This window comes from Frankliniella occidentalis, unplaced genomic scaffold (genome assembly GCF_000697945.3).
Source record: "Frankliniella occidentalis isolate FOCC.00 unplaced genomic scaffold, Focc_3.1 Scaffold149, whole genome shotgun sequence".
NCBI classification, from domain to species: Eukaryota; Metazoa; Arthropoda; class Insecta; order Thysanoptera; family Thripidae; genus Frankliniella; species Frankliniella occidentalis.
In genome coordinates this window covers 580,824-598,573 of record NW_026267276.1, presented here as the reverse complement: position 1 = coordinate 598,573, position 17,750 = coordinate 580,824, and the positions used below count along the sequence as shown (strand labels likewise).

Here is a 17,750-nt window from a genome sequence, read left to right as displayed (position 1 = left end):
CCTGCATTACCCCCCAACCATCCCCGGCCAGCCAGCACAGATACAGTAAGCCCCTAAGCACACTGCTAGCGCCGCGCGACCGCGCGTGGAACTGCGGCCGAAGATATGTTCGAGTTATCCGCGGCCATCCTCGTTACAGCGACACGAAAACACGCTTACGTTTCACCGCGAGGAGGCCTCTGCGGCAGCGTGTGCGCCGGCACTCGCCACGCCACCCGACGACGGGGCGCAAGACGCAAAGGGGCCGGGGGAGGGGCGGGGTGGGGTATGGCATGGCTTCTGCCTTGGCTTCGCCTCCATGTTCACAATATGTCGGGACTCGACGCGGCTGACTGGGGTGGTGTGCCGTTGTGCCGTGCGCAGGTGCTGCCGTGCTTCATCCGGTTCGGGCTGTCGCAGCCGGCCTGCAGCGCGGGGTCGGCGCCGACCCAGACCTCGGTGGCCCCCTACCGCGCGGACCATCCGGCCGCGGCTTGCAACGGCGGCGGCGCACCACCCAGGACGGCGACAGCCAGGTCCGAGGCCAGGGCCGCGGTCAACTCCGGCCACGGCCCCGAGGCCCACGACGCACTGCTGCCCGCCGCACCGCGGGGACGCCGCAGCGACGACAGGGGCGGCCAGCAATCTCAAGGGAACGCCCTGGGGAACGCCCCGGGGAACACCAACGCGCAGAACCAGGTGGGTCCTGCAAAGCCAAGTGAGAGCGGGAGGGTGGTGTGGAAGTGGGGAGTGCCCGTGCGTTTCTGTGGTCCGAGTGAATGTTGTCGTGGGCGATTTCTCACAGTCTTGCTACAGTTATGCTTCTGTCCCTTCCCCGTGTCCAGCTCTCCCAGACTGTTTCGCTAGAGTACCCTTTCGCTACAACTGGTACAGTCTGCTGCACCCTCGGCGCGGGTGGCCCGCCCCTGTTTCCCTCCCCAAGATTGTTCTCCACCAGCCCACCGGCTTTATATGACAGGCATGTCATTCGGCAACAACTCCCTCCGCGCTCACTCCTGACAGAGCAGAAAAAGTGAAGTCAAAGTCGGAACTGGGTCACGAGCCGAACGCATAAATAGGGGCCCGTTGTATCAAAATACCATAAATCAGAACCCCCTCCCCCTCCCTCCGGCTGAAGTAGGCCGTCATCAAGACAGTTGTGGGACAAGTGGTCGTGGCAGCGTGGACAGGGCGAGGTGAATGACTCTGCTTTTCCTCTCTAGCTGCGCGGCAAGCGGAAGGATGCCTCCGCCTCCTCGCCGACCACCGAGGCAGTGTCGTGGACGGATGGGCGCGGGAATCTCGGAGACCTCGTCACCGCCACCTACTCCACCGAGGATGGCTCCGTGGAGGTGCACCTGCCCCTGGAGGCGGTCGCCACGTCCCCCGCCCCTTGCACCGCCCCCGACCCCGCCGTCGCGCCCCCAGAGAGACCCCTCGTCAGCATTTCGCCCGAGAACTCCCCGCTGAACCACGGGTCTGCCGGGACCGCGCCGGCCAGGGTGATGTCCGGCACGGGGCTCAACAGCACGGGGAACGGGACCTCTGGCGTGCCGGTGGCGCCGGTGGACGGAACTGCCGCCCATGGCCCGCTGCTGCTACTAACGGCCGGCACGGCCGGCCAGGGCAACACCACGGTGGCGTAGGCACCGCACAAGTACAAATACAAACGTGATCACCAGTGATCACGTATCTATTTTTCCTGCTCATTCATTTTGCTGTGTCTGTGAGATAGCAACAGGAAAATGCTGGAAAATTAAAGAACTTTTTGCTAGTTACATAGTACTTCCGATAGTATCTTAGCTTTAAAATGTGTGTAAATGAGAACATTAATGTTTATTACCAGATTTATCCCCCTCAACCCTTGTCATATGATGAGAGTTTGCTTCGTGGTTCTTATGTGGTTGTGCTCAAGTGTTGTTTGTATAATGCTAAACCGTGTGGAGTGTCAAACAAATAATGTATATTTTACTAGCAGCTCCAGTCTGACTTTGGTTGTGTTCTGAACTGTGCCCCATACCAACCAAAATCAGCTTGGACTTGTTAATAAGACTTATTTATCTGTAATTGAGTTAGCTGGTAGCTTACAAACCAACTCAGATGAAATAACAGTGAGCAAGCATGTTAAATAACTTGCTACAAGCTGCATTAGTAAATCAAACACTCATAGCATAAGCATTCAATTAGGATAGTGTCTATTAAAGGTATTAAAAATCTTTAAATTCAAATGTGATTTTTAAAAGTAATTTGAATAAGCATAGAGGAAGTATTTTGTCACAAAGGAATTTTTGGCTTTCTCTTGATTTGGTAGCTTGGTCAAACCACTTAAAGATGTGTGGACAGCTAGATTATTATTGTCATTTATAATAGAGTGAATCTCTAAAATAGTTGTTTTGTACACAAGTTGAAACATGTATTACAAATAACACTGCGGTTTAAGCTATGCATTTTTTGTGAATACAACTGTTAATTTATTGCACAAAGCACAATGTATGAGTTTTGTAAGAAAAATAAAAAAATAAAATTGAGGATTTAATACAAAACTGGTGAAAATAGTATTAAAATAACAAGATGAGACCAGGCACAGTACACACAGAAGTTTGAGTTCATGGAAAGCAAATTCCAAAAACCCCATTAAATTACAGAATTACAAAAAAACTGATGCCCAATCTTTATAACTACAATGCATAAAACTTTTTCTCCTCTAACTTTAAAACAGTAAGATTCCACAAGAGGTAGACAAAGGTCAATTAGAGACAGCTGAAGCAGCTCTACTCCAGACACGCTTGCAGCCTTCACGTCTAAAGTCAATACCGCCTGAGATAACATTTACATATTTTTCTGTTTTATGATCCTCTTGCAAACCTTTCATTTGCAGTGCTGCTCTAATGCAATTTTTCAAATCCTCTTCAGTGAGTGACTTGAAATAAATATGAAGCGATTTTAAACCATGATTTTTGAACTCTGAGTAGACAGCACTTCCTTTAGCTTTCAAAGTTTCTGGAGTCGGGTCATCAGCACCCAGAGCAACGTCATCCTTCCATACCTAGTAAAGAAAATACTACAAATTGAAACAAACAATAAAATGGGTCAAAAAGGGGGTAACATATTACCTATTGTTTTCTCTTACCTGGATATTGAAGATCAGCACTACTATTACAGGTTTCTTGTGCCAGAGAGCCTCATTTAAAAACTTTTTAACCCAGTTTACGGAATCATTAATAGAATTAGGACTTAGGCTATCAAGAACAATAAAGTTATATCCACTTCCACTACACTTCTGAATGATATGTTTTTGTGGTGGTAAAGGGGGGAGTACTAGTTCTGATACTCCTGGAGAAGGAAAATTACTTGCTATCATTGATGATGTGAGTGATTTCCCAACACCACTTGGACCTGTTATCAGGATGACAGGCATTTCTTTATTCTTCTCAAAGTCCTGTGGATAAATAGAAAAACAATCATAAGAAAATATATTAAAGGGTATGCAAAAGAGAGACGCACTATCAAATTGAAAAAAATTGTGCCTTATTGATGGTGTTTTCCAAAATGTTGAGAAGAGATGAAATAGCCTCATGTTGACCAAATACTTTTGTATTCAAAACTTTTTGTAAATCATTTGCATTCCAGGTGACTTTTGAACTTCCTTCTCTAAAAATATGAAAACTAATACCTAGGAGTATTATCACAGGGATCAAAGATATAATGCAAATGTATTTCCAATGAAGTTTCTGTACGTTCTGAAACAGTAAATTTATAACAATAAATTTTCAAAAGGGCCAAACTATAGGGGTGCAGCCATGAAATTTTAAACAAACTGACATTATTCTACTACCTGTTTATTTTGAGTTCTCTTCCCCACATGCCTTTCTTCTATCGGAACTTTCTGGTCAACAATTGAATCTACTTTTACCCGTTTAGTTGGTGGGAAATTCTTTGACCGAGATCGCAAGCAACTTGACATTTTGTTTGTCAAATCATCTCTGTTTGATTGTGTAGTTGTAGGTGACTGGCAGGAAATCTCCTCAGGAGCCAATAGCATTTTTTTTTCTTGTCCACTCTGAAGCAATGTGTTTAGTGAAAATGAGAAGCCCTTGCGGTGGTAAGAAGATATCGATGTCCCTTTGTCATTGCTGTACGTGCTAACTGACAGCTCTTTCATTGAAACGTTCCCTTAAAAACACAAAATAGAGCTTTAGAAATGAAGGAATCAATAACTGCGATGAAAGTGTAGATTCATTCTGTACCTCGCTTAGGACTAACAATCTCACGAACTGTAAATTGACGAAATATGAATGGTTCTGGTGATGAAGATACGGAGGCCACATCATGAGATATGGCCGACACAGCACCATCTCGTTTCTGCGACATCTATGAACAATAATAAATATGTTTCATTCATACATGTTAAAGTTTCATGACCACAAAACATATGCTGAGAGTTAGCATCCACTAATAGCATCCTAATGGAAGTGAAACTGAAAAATATTGAATGTCATGTGCATCGGACGTCAATGACAAGATTGAAAAAAACTAAGAAATCATTTTTTTTTTACCAAGTTACGTTGATACTCAACGTTGACAACGATCCTTCAAACCCATCAAACCTAATGGTTGATGGTTTTTCACAGGTTAACAGGGTCATGGCATTCGGTGAACTAGAAACAATTCGCAAAGGATCGAGGGAACAACGATGGACGATGAACCACTATTGAACAAATTACTGACAATTCTCACCATGGACAATTTGACGACAAGCCTTCTGCTTATCGGGCCGGTCCGACTCAAGAAAAAAGAGCAAAATATGTCAGAAATCAAAATTTTGCGGCATGTACGTAAAGATGACAAATTCAGCAGACCAAAGTCAAATTTGTTGTGCCAGTGACGAGAGTGACGTCATCAACATCATGAAGGATCATGAAGGATAACTTCTGTGATCTTTCTGAAAACAAAATAAAATAACATTAAGTTTTCTCATAATTTTTCTATTTTTAAAATGTATGCTTAATTTTCGATGTGTGCAGAATGTTTTTCCCCCATAAAAGAATCAACACCCTACCACCCTACCCCAGCCTCTGCCCTGTGTCTCACACTCGCACCGGTCGGTCGACCAACCATTTGACTTGACACTTAAGGAACAAAATAGTTCTATTTGATGGTTAAATGGAAAATAACAGCTGTTTCACCGATCAGTTGTAATTTTTGATCCGAAATATGGTATGTACGAGTAATTTCTGGAACTTTCTCCTGTCGACCCCCATTTTCCCGTTTGCGTTCTATTTTTTAAAATTTTTCAAATCTTCCCGTCAGTCTTTAGACGTCAACACAAACATAACGGAATGTGTCAAATATTTTGAAAGTTTTTTTTCTAGTGCCTGAGTTATTTACATTACGGCATGTTCCATAGCGATCCCCACACTTAAAATTGAAGCTAGGAATTAATGATTTGTGTCCTCTTGTCAGATATTAGTGTAGTTTAGCCGGTGGTGTGTCTATGGCGTCACCGCGAGGTTATGTTTTCGTCAAGTTCTGTTCCTATTTCTTTAGTTTACTTCACTAATTTTTTTTCTTGTATATTACCTCACCACAAATCTATCCCAATAAATCTTGCACCCTATGGCCTCTATTTTGTGTCTGTGATCTGCTATCCCAAATGCTTTCTATGTTTTCCTATGCCCTGAAACTTAAATCTGCACTTTAATTTTTTTTTTTTTTTTGGTGAAGCTATGTGGAGCTCCAAGTTAGCAGCACCACCTACAGGCTCTTCAGCTCGGGCTGAAATTAATTCCAAACAGGCTGCCTCATCCCCCCAAACACACCCGATACCAGTTTTGGATGATGGCACATTAGAATTGGATTTAAGTAGGCACAATTATGCTGAGCGGATTGCTCCAGCTCCACTTCAGTTTAGTGGTTTTCCCCAATCAATGGACCAGAAAGTTGACATACATTCAAGAAATGAAACTGTACGGGTTTATGTTAGTCAGCAAGGTCACACTGTCAAACTAGCCCACTTGCAAGCTCCACCATCATCTTACCCTGTCTTGTCAAGAGGTAACTCCTTTGATAAAATTTTGCCTCATCTTTAATTATGTTTAATCTTTTTTCTTATGAGATTTTCTTGTATGTCTTGTTGCAGTTTCTAAAGGACTTGTGAATAGTGATGAAAGAAAACATGCAAAGAGTATGCCTGTGAATACAACTACAACCTTTCATCAAAGACCAAGGAAGACCGCTATGAACAACATCCAGCCTGTGGCAAATGAGCTGGAAAAGTTTCAACCAATTGCAGATTCAGAACAATGCAGCACAAAGAGTGCAGATTTAGGATCTGAAATCAAAGCTAAGTCATGCAAGATGAATGTGGCAAAATGTAGACCTCTTAAATTGATACCACAGACTCAGCAAAAGAACCACCTAAATTCTATAGATAATCCGGACCTGACTGTTTCTGAGGGGCACAACAAAGGCTGCAAACACACTGAAAGCTTGAATCAAACTTCTGGTGTTAAAGAAGAACTGAATAGTGGCCTGAAAAAAATAATGTCAGATTTAGCAGCCTTAGATCTTCCAGCATTAAGTCATAATCCCTTTCAAACACAGAGTGATAAGGTGAATCCGAAGCAAATTCTGCCCGTAGAGAGGAACTTCATGGATAGTGATCATTGTAAAGAAAATGACTCTCCTTTCAAACTTACTCAAGCTGGTCAAAATGAAACCAATGACTATGAACTGAAAAAAGAAACATGGTCTGCAAAAGCATTACCATCATTTAGAAATAGCAAAGGACTCAACAATATGAAGACCAGCAAGTTTGATTCTATGAGAAGCAGCTCTTCAAGTTTAAATAGTGGACTAAAAGCATCATCCAGAGTTGAGTCAAATGATGATAAGGCTTGCAAACACCATGAGAAACGGAAAAGCTATGACCCTGAGAAAGCAAGAGAGTACATACGGCAGCAGAAACAAGAGCGGTTAAGCCGTCTGAGAGCTGAACGTGAACAACAACAAGCTGACATGCATGCTAGAAAACAGAAGCTGGATGAACTTAGCAGAACCTCTCTTAAACTTGTGAAAGCTAGTGTCAAACGTAAACTTAGTCAACCTAATAGTAAGCTTACTGAGGATCAATCAGTTGAGCATGAAGAAGATTGCAGTAGTACTAAACCAATGAAGATATTGGCTGATGAAACTTTTGATGCTCATATCAAAGATTGTGATTCACAAACTGAACCTCACAATCCCTCTTCAAATATTATGAATCAGTATTCCATTTCAGACCTTCCCCTTTCCCTAGATGACTCAAATGCTCAGCTCATAAAAGACATTTGTGAGATGAAGTCTAAAATTGAAGCCATGGCCAAGTCTTTGAAGACAACAATTGAAGCCAATCGCATGAACTCTGCAATCAACAACAATGGGAGAAATTGTGGGTCAGGAGAAGATAGTAAATTTAAAAGTGCAGCTGACCACTCTATGGAAAGAAACAATACTAAAGGTGTCAATCTTAACTCTAAAAGACAGGTGGAAATGAACTCCCAATCCCCTTACCTTCAAAGTCTTACATCTAATTTGAGAAAAATGAGAGAATCATTACAGAGTGTGCTGAGTCAAAGTGATGTTAATCCACAAGAACCTTCTTTTAAATCAACGAAAAGTACAACCCATTCAGCTCATCACAGACATAGGCGTATTTTAAACACTGGTTCAGATTCTGCCTTTGAAACAGTACTACAAAACTCTAGTAGCATCAGAGGACCCCCTCTTGATGGTCCACTTTCATGTAATCTTCAAAGAAAAACTATAACAACAAGTTTTCCTACTCTTCCCACTGCTGAATCACAAAGTTTGGCTTTTGACCAAAAATATGACCGCAGGAGAAATTCTGAATCTGGTATGGTTCTTTTCTCTTTACATTTTGTCTAAATATAGTAAGAAATACCTAGCCTGTTTTTTTATCTATCTTAATTGTTTACAGAGTCCTATCCCCGACCCTCCACTCCTAAAGCATTGACTAACTCAACTCTAACGTCAGCTGCACTTAAACCAGCTGATCTTGTGAAAAATGTTGAAAGACATCATAGCAATGGCAATAAGGTTGGTTCTTATGAATGACATGTGCGATTTTTTTATCAAATGAAAATATTCTTAACAACATTTTTTGAATTGTTTTATTTAGGAACAGTGCTCTGACTGGTTTGAACCTCTTACATCAAGGCCCTACCCTATTAACTTTATAACTGCAGTCAAACGCAAGTTAAGTGCCTCTGTTAAGACAGATGACTCTGAAAATCTTCTGTCTCATTTGGATTCAACTCACAATGTCAACTCTCAAGAACTTCATTCTATTCAGAAACCTCTTAACTACCAACCGCTAAAAGTAAACTCCAATCTTCCTCCATTTGTAACCTCAAGGCGCAGTATGGGGCCTACCATTCCATGGTTAGCAGCAACCCATCAAGATGAAGTAGAATCACCTCTGCCTACGACCAACCGTGTCATAGAAGATCAACCTGTACAGAGACAGACTTTAGACAGTCAATCATGTGACAGGATAACAGTTCAGAGGACATCTATTTTAGATGCATTAAATTTGGAAAAGATGCAGGCAGAATTTGCTAGAGCTTTAAACCCCACGGCTATGAATAGCTGTGACATCACACCTGCTGAGAAACCTCTTTCTGCTCCCAATACTCCAGCAAAGACGTCATTAAAATTAGAAAGACCTTCCTCTCTAGGACGAACCGGCAGACTTAATTTTGAACAGAGGCAGAGGCCATTAATTGACAATAAAGTTGGATCTTTTGATAAATTAGCAAATGGTGAGTCTAAACTAAAAGGAACTGCAAATAATGAAGTTAATAGTGAACTTGTCCCACCGGATGTTCACTTGGCTTCCAGCCGATTAGAAAGAAAGCCAGGAAGTATTGATAGCTGGGTGTCCCATTCAAGAGGCAGTGGAGACTTTGCTATTAGTCATCAAGAAAAGAGTGTGTCGTCTGTTCAATCATCATCTTCATCTCGAGACACATTTGATATTGGCCATGTTTTCAATCCAACTGCATTACACCTCCAGTTTCAAGCAGAACTTAATATTCTAGACTCTTTCAACGAATCACTGTGTCAAGTAATGGAAGTTGAGAAAGTTCGTGCTGTTGCCTTGGCACGTCATGAAGCAGTGTCTGAAATTAAGTCTGCAGTAGTTGGCAAGGAAGATAAAGCTATTGATATTCAAACGAGTCTTTTGAAATCAAACTCTGAAATTTCCACAATAAATTATCACAGAGGCTCTAGCAACACTAATGATATTACACTCCTCGATGTTCTCACACCTGACAGCGATGGAAAAATAAACACCTCCACATTGCCTTCCCTTAAAGATGGTCTTGTCTCACCTTGCTCTACCGCGGCTTCAGATATTATTGGGTCATTTTCCAAAGAGAAGATTTCAGACTCTGGTCCGTCTACAGTTACTGTTGATGATAAAAATTCACCTGTTTGTGTCGAATCAGTCAACTCAGGGGACAAAAGTATTTCTGAGGATGTCCTTACCACGTCAGATTCAGTGCCTGAGGTAATGTCTCCAAAACCTGAAGCTGGTCCATCTAGTGACAGTATTCCAAAGGAGGATAAGCCTCAAGATGTTTCAAGTAGTGAAATACAAGATGTATTGAATAGTCCTAAATCTCAAAACCAACAATCTACTACCCCTCAATTTGAGAGGTCTTTTTCTGTCGATCTATCAGTCAACTCCATTAAGGGTGATTCCACTTTCACAGGTATGTTGTTGTTTGTAAGGGTAAGATTGTAGTGTGTATTATTTAATTTCATTTCTGTGTTTTACCATCCAAAATTTCTGTAGGTGATGATGCCCTTATTATTGAGTCCCCTAAAGTTGGTGAGAATCATGTCTTCCCAACCATTGTTTCGGGAGAAGACATGTTCCAGTTTAATTTACAAATGCTGGAACAGCTAATGCATGAAGAAGAACTGAGGGTTCAGCATAGAACAACTTTAATGAAATTAAGAGTGAAAGTTCTTGGTGAAATGGCAAGAACTGAGGTAGCAGCCCTAGATTTGGACAAGAAGAAATTAAGAGAAAAGGGGGAAGATGGTCATAAAGATCAAATGACAGCATTAAGGAAAAAGCAGAGAGGTATTATGCTGAGATACCAGCAACAACGAGAGGACATAGAAAGGTACCAAAATTATTTGTTTTTTTCGTTTAGGTTCTCCAGAAATATTTTTTTAAATTTTTATAAAAATATTCATTTTGTTTTTAAGACTTCGACAGACAGAAGAATTGGCATGGCAGGAAAGACGTCTCATGTATCTCCAACAGATGCACCTAATCCGCATGCAAATTTCTACTCATGTGATGCTTCATAAATTTGAAAAATGTGGGAGCAGTATTTCAAAGGTAGATTCTTTAAATTTAAACCATGCTTAGTTAAATTTGCCTCTTGTGTGTGATTTTTTGTTTGTGTTTGTGGTTTTGTAGAAGAATCGAATGGCAGTCAAAAGTATTCAAGATATTCGAGGTAGCAGAAATACTCATAAAAGCTTACCTCCTGAAGTTACTAGTATTGCTGAGGAACTGCCAGCAGTGAGTTTAGTAGTGACTCAGTCCAGTTCTGTCTCAATGGCGTCACTTGCAAGTGAGGGATCAAAATCATCTGCTGTCAGTAATTCAAGTCGTAAAGCCACAAGTGGCACCGCCTGTGGTCATAGTATTATTGGGACTGAAGTGGGTGATAATATTGGAGGAGCTGCTGGTGATAGTGAATCTTCTCATCTTGAAGAACGAGTTATGGAAGGATTGAATGAGTTACAAAGTCGTTGCAGGTAAGCTTAGATCCTTCCATATATCTATACTTTTAAACCTTTAATCAGAAAGGAAAATTAAGATCTGCTTATCATTACAATTGCTTCCTCTTTTTTCTGTTTTTAAATTTTATTGTAGGAACCTTAAAGAACGTGAAAAGGTGTTGTATGAGAGAAAACAGTCTGTGGAACAAATTATTCAGTGGCGAAGGAAACTTGAAGATGAGGAACGTAGACTTCGTGATGTTGAAAGGCAGACTCATTCTAGGCACCGAAGTACACTAGCAAAACACATGCTTCGTGGTCAGTATTTTTCTTAGACGCCTTACATGTTTTCTACATTTGGTAGTATGTTGCAAAGTATGAAGAAATGCACCTAATACATTTATGTCCTCTAGATCGCAGCACATCTCCATTCCAGTTTTCAGAGAATGGTGTATCTTGTGTCACCGCTAACCCAAGCAATGGAACTGCTGTTAGAGGCATTTTGGATATTTCACGTAATAGCAGAAATATTATCACCGGTGTTGGAGCTAGTGCTAGTGGGAGTGCTAGTGTTACAGAGGATATAGACTCAAGTATACCTGAAGAGCTTGCTGAGCAAACTAGCAAACCAAGGCACGTACCGCTCTTTTTTTCTTAATGTTTATCAAATCTTGTTGATTAATTCCTGTTGGGCTGACCAAACATTTAATTTATGGTAAACAACAACTTTCTTATTACAGCCTTGAATCTACATTAGATGGAACACATGTTGAACAATATGCTAATGAAAGTTTTGAATCAGAGGCATCTGAAATGAAAACTTTAGAATCTCAGTCAATGCCACAAGATGGTTTACAAGCAGTGAACCTTAAAGAACAAATTGTTAAGCCAACTACCATACCAGATTCTGACTATGAAACAAGATTGCCCAAAATGTCTGAACGCACTAATAAGTATCCTGGAGTTACTATAAAAGTCCCCTTGTCTCCTCGGTTGCAAAGAGTGCAACGTAGAAGATATTCTAGTGGATCAGATGACTCTATGGTGTTGTCTCAGACAGGTTTGTAAAAGAAAAAGATTTTCAAATACATAATGCCTGAAGGTTTTATACTATTCTATACTTAGTTGTTTTTAAAATTATTTTTTACTACAGAGACTGGTTCAGAGCAAAGTGACATTGAGGGAAGAATATCAGCACTCTCAGAACAGCTGCACCAATGCAAAGCTGAAGCAGAAAGGCTCAGAAGAGAAGCAAAGAGAACAAGAAATGAACGATTAATTGCTAAAGAGCAATCCCTTCATAAGCAATTACAGGTAAAGTGTTTCTGTATTCTCATCTGATTTGTCTCTTCCTAATCAATTACTTCATAATTTTATCATTAGATTGCCCTAAATTTGTAAAAATCAAATCAGACCAGAATTATGATTGAACTACCTTTTTATAGTCTAACCAAATTTTCAAGAGTGCTGTTGAGCTGTTTGTTTATATTACCTAGGTTGATGAACTGCTTGAGACTTGGTCTGAGGTAGGCTCAGTTGGCACTGTGCCACCTTCTTGTGCCAAGTCTTTGACAGCCTCTGAGTGTGACAATAAACAGGACAGAAATAGATTTCCTTCCTTCCTGTTGTCAGGTCTTTACTGTAGGACTGTGCATCTCAAAGCAGAGCATGTTGGATTTTCAATCTCTGCTTACTACAGTTTTCAGCTTTTCCCATATCTTAAAGTTTTAAAAGATTATTCTTATTTATAGTGTGCAATATGTCTACATGATAACTTCTGCTCAATAGCATAGTGTTTGAAACAAAATTTTAGTGTGGACAAGTGTACAGTGTAAACATACTTCCCCATGTTTTTGATTCCCCTCTCTTTAAAGAGGCTTTAGTTTTTCTCATGCTTGCACAATTTAGCCATGATTATGCACTGCAGTCAAAAGGGAATATGTCCATTCTTCCTTGTAGGTAATGTTCCACTTGTGGGACATATTCGTTTGAGATTTTTGATTCAAGCCCACCTCTTCAATACAGTTTCCTTTTTCTTTTAGGGGGGTCTATGAACATTCTTGTATGTGTCTTTTCTTTTCCAGGCTTATGAGTCCTACATCTCTCAACTGCGACGCAATCTGGAGGCAGAGCTGAAACAATCTAGTGTGCCGATTGTACGGCCACAAATAAAACAACCAAGAGTGTCCCCAGGCAAGGTGGCATCACGACGCCAAGATGCAGAGCTTGCAACTTCTCCCGGAACAGATCTATCAGGTCTCCAAGCAACAAGCCCGGAAACCCCAAGAAAAGACCTTCTTAGAGATGAAATCGACACAGAATCTAGAGACATTGAGGCAGCCAGTGAAGCCATCAGCACTGTGGTCAGCGAAGGAGCTAGTGAAATTACAAGTGAGGCAACAAGTGAAGTGCATAGTGAGGTACCCAGTGAGGTGCCCAGTGAAGTTCAAAGTGAAGTGCCAAGTGACGTGGCCAGTGAAGCAGCTAGTGAGGTATCTGAAAATAGTAGTTTGGTATCCCAAGATGCTCCAAGTCTTGTTGCGATTAAGGATTTTAAAGAAGAATCTCACAATGAAAACACCACACCAAGTAAGGAAGAGGGGATGATAGAAAGTAACAGTAATGATAATGAATCCAACTATGAAAATGTTTCTTTGATGAAATCAGAGGAAACAAACTTGCTACTGACAGAACCATTTGACAAGACTCTAGAGCTAGACAAAGATATGTTGATTCTTTCCCTTCCTGAAACTGTATCCGCCAAGGTTCCTAATCAATTAAACAATTTAGCTATTAATGACAAACTTATTGTTGGTGAATTAAATGATGATAAATGTGATAAACGGAGTATTGAGGGACATGCTAACCAAGAAAATGAAGACATCAGTGAAGGCACAGATGAAGCTCTGACAGACAAAGATGTCACTGCATCGAATGATCAAGTACAAAGCAAAACCAGTGAAGAAGAATTAGAGGATGTCAGTGAAACTCTGGAAGATGATCATGGACATGCAACAGAGAAGGCAGCTCAAACAAATGTGATCCGTGTATTTATGCGGGAAAAAGAAAAAGAAAGTTCCTCTGTAGAAGATGGTGTTCAGTCACTAAGTAATTTTGGAAGAAATCGTGAAGAAATTGTTGACCTAATTACAAATGATTTAATGAAATATCTGTTAGGTGAATGTTTACGCCCACGAGCACCTTCTCATTCACCATCACAAGATGCTGTATTCAACAAAGTTGTAAATACCTCTCTTCATGAAGCAACTTCTGACATAATGAGTATTTATAAGAGAAGAATGATAATTGCCTCTAATCAAACTAAAGATGTCAGACAAAGAGTCAATGAAATATTGGCAGAAACAAGTGCTTCAAGTAAACTGCGAACTGAGGGACGTATCAAGGAAATTATGACAACCACTTATGGAGTCCTCTCGCCAGAAGATTCTCCTTGCTGCTCTCCCAGTCTATGTAAGATGATAATCTTTTGCTAATGAAAGGTCTATCTTGTTTTTAACTAGTTGCTTGAAATATTAATTATTTGTTTCAGCAAACTCACCTGTGCAGAGTCTTACTCTTACATCCCACATAGAAGATTCTGATACAACGTATAATAAAATGGCTGAAAACAGAGCAATGAAAAATGATATAGGAAAGGTAAGTTCTATTTTTAGTTGGTGGGTATACCATAAATTTTCCCTTCTTTAAAGACTTTCTCTTACAAATGTTTTTTAGGCAAGTGAAACTCCAATGGGCTTGATAGGGGAAAATGCTGTTGACAGTGAGGGATTTTCTCAGGAATGGTTTGATGAAGATTTTGGCCTTACCCGTTCAAGAAGGGAAGCAGAAGAGCTACGGCGACAGCAGCTACAAATTGAACAAGAAGTATGTGCAATAATAAGTTACAGATAACTCCATATCATTCTCACTAAAATTCTTACATTCTGTTCTTTGTGTTTTGATTTGTCAGATTGAGCAACTACAACAACAGCAGGCTCAGGTTCAGGAACAGATTCCCTATTATTATGTGCGAGAAATCCCAAATAAACCACCTCCTCCATACACTCCACCTGGTCAAGCACCTCGTGTACTATCATCATCATCTTCCCTAGCATCAGCTGTAGAGGAAGTACGGGCTGTTTGCACTGATCGACCTGTCATACTTAAAGCTATTGCATTGGCTGTGGATATGCTATATGATGCTCATTGCAAAGGAATAGACCTGCAGAGTCAAGAAGCTCCAAGCTCCTTCATTGATGTTGGGTTTAAATTATTACAAACATCCCATCTCTCAGAACAAGTAAGTCTCTGCTGTCAGATCAGATACTAAATGTAAAATGTATTATAGTAGGTGCAAATCTGACATACCGGCACCTGAAGGACTTGGAGATAATCACTTTCTCCGTTGACGTTGTAAGCAATATGGTTACACTCATAAGGGTGGATCCCTGGGCTAGAGCTGTCAAGCCACACAGCCAAGCCATACAAGAGTCGAGCAGCTGTACCACAGGGCCCGGCGAAGGCCTTCACGGATCGTAATGACGCTTACAATAAGATCTGAGGTCCAAAGGTCTGCCGGTGTTTCAGTATTTCGTGAACCAACTATTCTATGTATTCTTACAAAGTGTAATTTTCTTCTGTAGGCTCATTATTTCATAAGTTAAATATTTTTTCCTTTTCAGGAGCTCTCAGTTCATAAGAACAGTGCTAAGGTGTATAGAAAGTTTTTGTTTGACTTAGCCAAAGAGCTGGTGTTAAGTGCATACAGTTCTGAATCTGAAGATCCTAATCCACCTTGGTTGCGCCCTGAGAATTGGGTCCGTCGTAGGAAAGCTCTTACAGTTGTCCCAAAGACAAAAGAAATGTTGCATGAAGTTGTTTCTCGCCAAGTTCTAGTGCTATTTGGGTTTGTCCCAAAGGCAAGCAAAGAGAATCTCACCATTCGCTGGAGTAGGAAAAAGAGAGATCATGTTGACGAATTGTTGGTGCGGGAATCTCAGGAAGAAGAGCGTCAATGGACAAACTATGAGCAAGATGAAGCAGTAGTGAAAAACAATGTGGCCATCGCCATATTGGACTCACTTCTTGATGATACAGTGCAAGTATTGGGTGATGTATTTAGAAGACGAGAACAGAGACAACATTGTGTCGTCTACTAACTTCTAGTTGAAGTCAGCTACAGTTTTAGTTATGTTATCCAGTTATAGGAGGGATATCTATCTATTATTCATCTATTCAAGCTGTGGAAGTATTTATCTCTAATAAACAAGGTATCCACAAAATAATGTCATGTACTATAGTTGATGGATTACCTTCAAAGACCGTACTTTCAACTTGTTTTATTTGGATCCTATATCTGTTTTGAAACACATGCCAGTAAATTGTGAATTAAACTGCAGTGTTAATATTCATATCTACATTAGTATCATGATGTTTGTAGAGGTTTTACTGCCATATCATCATACAAATTCTACAGATCTGTACTTAAATGAAAGTACAAAAGTACAAAATGCTTCTTTTATTTAGGACATAAAAGGAGAAGTTTATTTGTGCATCATTATTTATGCACCAGATTAACTCGTCTTTTTGGTTTGATTAAGATTACTCTGTCACTTCTGTATAATCTCTTTGATTGCCTTTCCAAATGAAACAAGGAAAATTCAAGACCAAATGATGTTATACATTGTTCTCTCTCTTCTTATTAGAAGATTCTTTTCTAAAATAAGTCTGTGATCACATAGGAGGCTGATAATGACATCTGAAACATTTGATTCTTTTTTAAATCGGAAATCAGATAGTTTTGTAGAAAAAATGATCTTTTCCTCTTGCTGGCTGATCAGCTTTTACAACATTTTTAACGAATGTAAATAAGAAAGTTGTCATTTGAGAACTTCCCATAATCAATTCTTAAGAAAGCTCATTTGCAGGAGATGAATTGTAATTGTAAATATTTTTGAAATGTCTCTTCCTAAATTCCCAATTATTTATTCAATGTTTGTACAGGTTTGTTCCATTATACACATGTTCTGTAAATTACATTCAGGTAACCTGCCCAAGTAAAGAAAACAGGATAAATTTAATCTTGTTTCTACATATTAATGTTTAGAACTGATTGTAGTGAGCTGTCACCTCTCTAAAGTAGCCCATTTATTTGATAAAACATCAATGAACAATTTAAATTTGTATTCAGAACTCCTAAAGCAGTGGGTGTGTTTGCAATGGGATTTTTTTTTTCACAAATGACTGTTTCTTGCTGAAACTTGAGTGTATCTTCACTCAGGATATAACACTTTTATGATTCCGTTTATGGCTGCATGCTGTTATTTTTTGGAAAATCTTGACTTTTCTCTTCTCATGACCAGTTCTCCTATTTTGTTACCTGCTCAATCCTCATTTTGAGGCAACGTAGTACCTAGGTATCTTTTATATTTTACATCTACTAATAAAACCCATGATGGGTGTATTGCTCATGTCACTTACAGTAAGGTTTAAAGTCTTTTGAGGTTCAGTGCCATAAAGTGTTCAGTAGTCAAAAGATAAAAATATTTCATGATGTGTATATTTAGACAGAAATGCATTGTGATACTTCTCTCTGGCTACTTTAAGTTTGAAGTAGTTCTCTGAAAAATCTTATCTGATCAATGTCCACTTTATGAACTCCCCTGCTGTACAACAGTGAACAGAATTCACAATAGTCAAAAGTATTAGATAAGATATTTTACTTTGTTACTGCGCTTCTACAGAAATGTTGCCTTTTACTCAGTGCCTATGTAAAATATTGACTGACTGTATTTATATTTGTGTCCTGTGCTATAAAATTTGTGTTGTATTTCTGTTTGATGTAAATTCTCGATCATGCATTAAAAATTTGACACAACAACAGAAAACCTTCTGATTGTCCGAAGCTCGTTTGTCCGAACCTAATTTATCTATTTTAGTAAATAATATGAGTAAAGTAGTTA

The 17,750-nt window shown here is 39.9% G+C and overlaps 3 protein-coding genes across 3 annotated transcripts in view; 2 read left to right on the top strand and 1 right to left on the bottom strand.

Moving 5' to 3' along the window:
• The window catches only part of LOC113210312 (prolactin-releasing peptide receptor-like), a gene marked incomplete in the record, with an annotated part of 126,780 nt that extends 124,583 nt beyond the window's left edge, over positions 1–2,197 (top strand). Inside the window, 1 exon segment of the mRNA XM_052271091.1 lies at positions 1,203–2,197. Coding sequence (XP_052127051.1) covers positions 1,203–1,625 — 423 coding nt within the window.
• A 301-nt stretch (positions 2,198–2,498) lies between these two features.
• LOC113210313 (uncharacterized) lies at positions 2,499–4,873 on the bottom strand. The gene is made up of 6 exons (XM_026428240.2): positions 4,717–4,873; positions 4,227–4,350; positions 3,815–4,152; positions 3,507–3,719; positions 3,110–3,418; positions 2,499–3,025 (listed from the first exon to the last, which is right to left on the bottom strand). Exons 1-6 carry the CDS (start codon positions 4,717–4,719, stop codon positions 2,726–2,728), a joined length of 1,287 nt encoding a protein of 428 aa, XP_026284025.1. The 5' UTR covers positions 4,720–4,873; the 3' UTR covers positions 2,499–2,725.
• A 165-nt stretch (positions 4,874–5,038) lies between these two features.
• Positions 5,039–16,164, top strand: LOC113210311 (centrosome-associated protein 350). Its single transcript, XM_026428237.2, has 17 exons — positions 5,039–5,196; positions 5,704–6,033; positions 6,119–7,873; positions 7,958–8,076; positions 8,159–9,758; positions 9,842–10,178; positions 10,264–10,399; positions 10,481–10,824; positions 10,943–11,106; positions 11,202–11,421; positions 11,529–11,848; positions 11,942–12,102; positions 12,873–14,259; positions 14,339–14,445; positions 14,524–14,673; positions 14,759–15,088; positions 15,471–16,164. The coding sequence occupies exons 2-17, from the start codon at positions 5,706–5,708 to the stop codon at positions 15,945–15,947; spliced, it is 7,935 nt and encodes a 2,644-aa protein (XP_026284022.1). The 5' UTR covers positions 5,039–5,196; positions 5,704–5,705; the 3' UTR covers positions 15,948–16,164.
• The last annotated feature ends 1,586 nt before the right edge of the window (positions 16,165–17,750 follow it).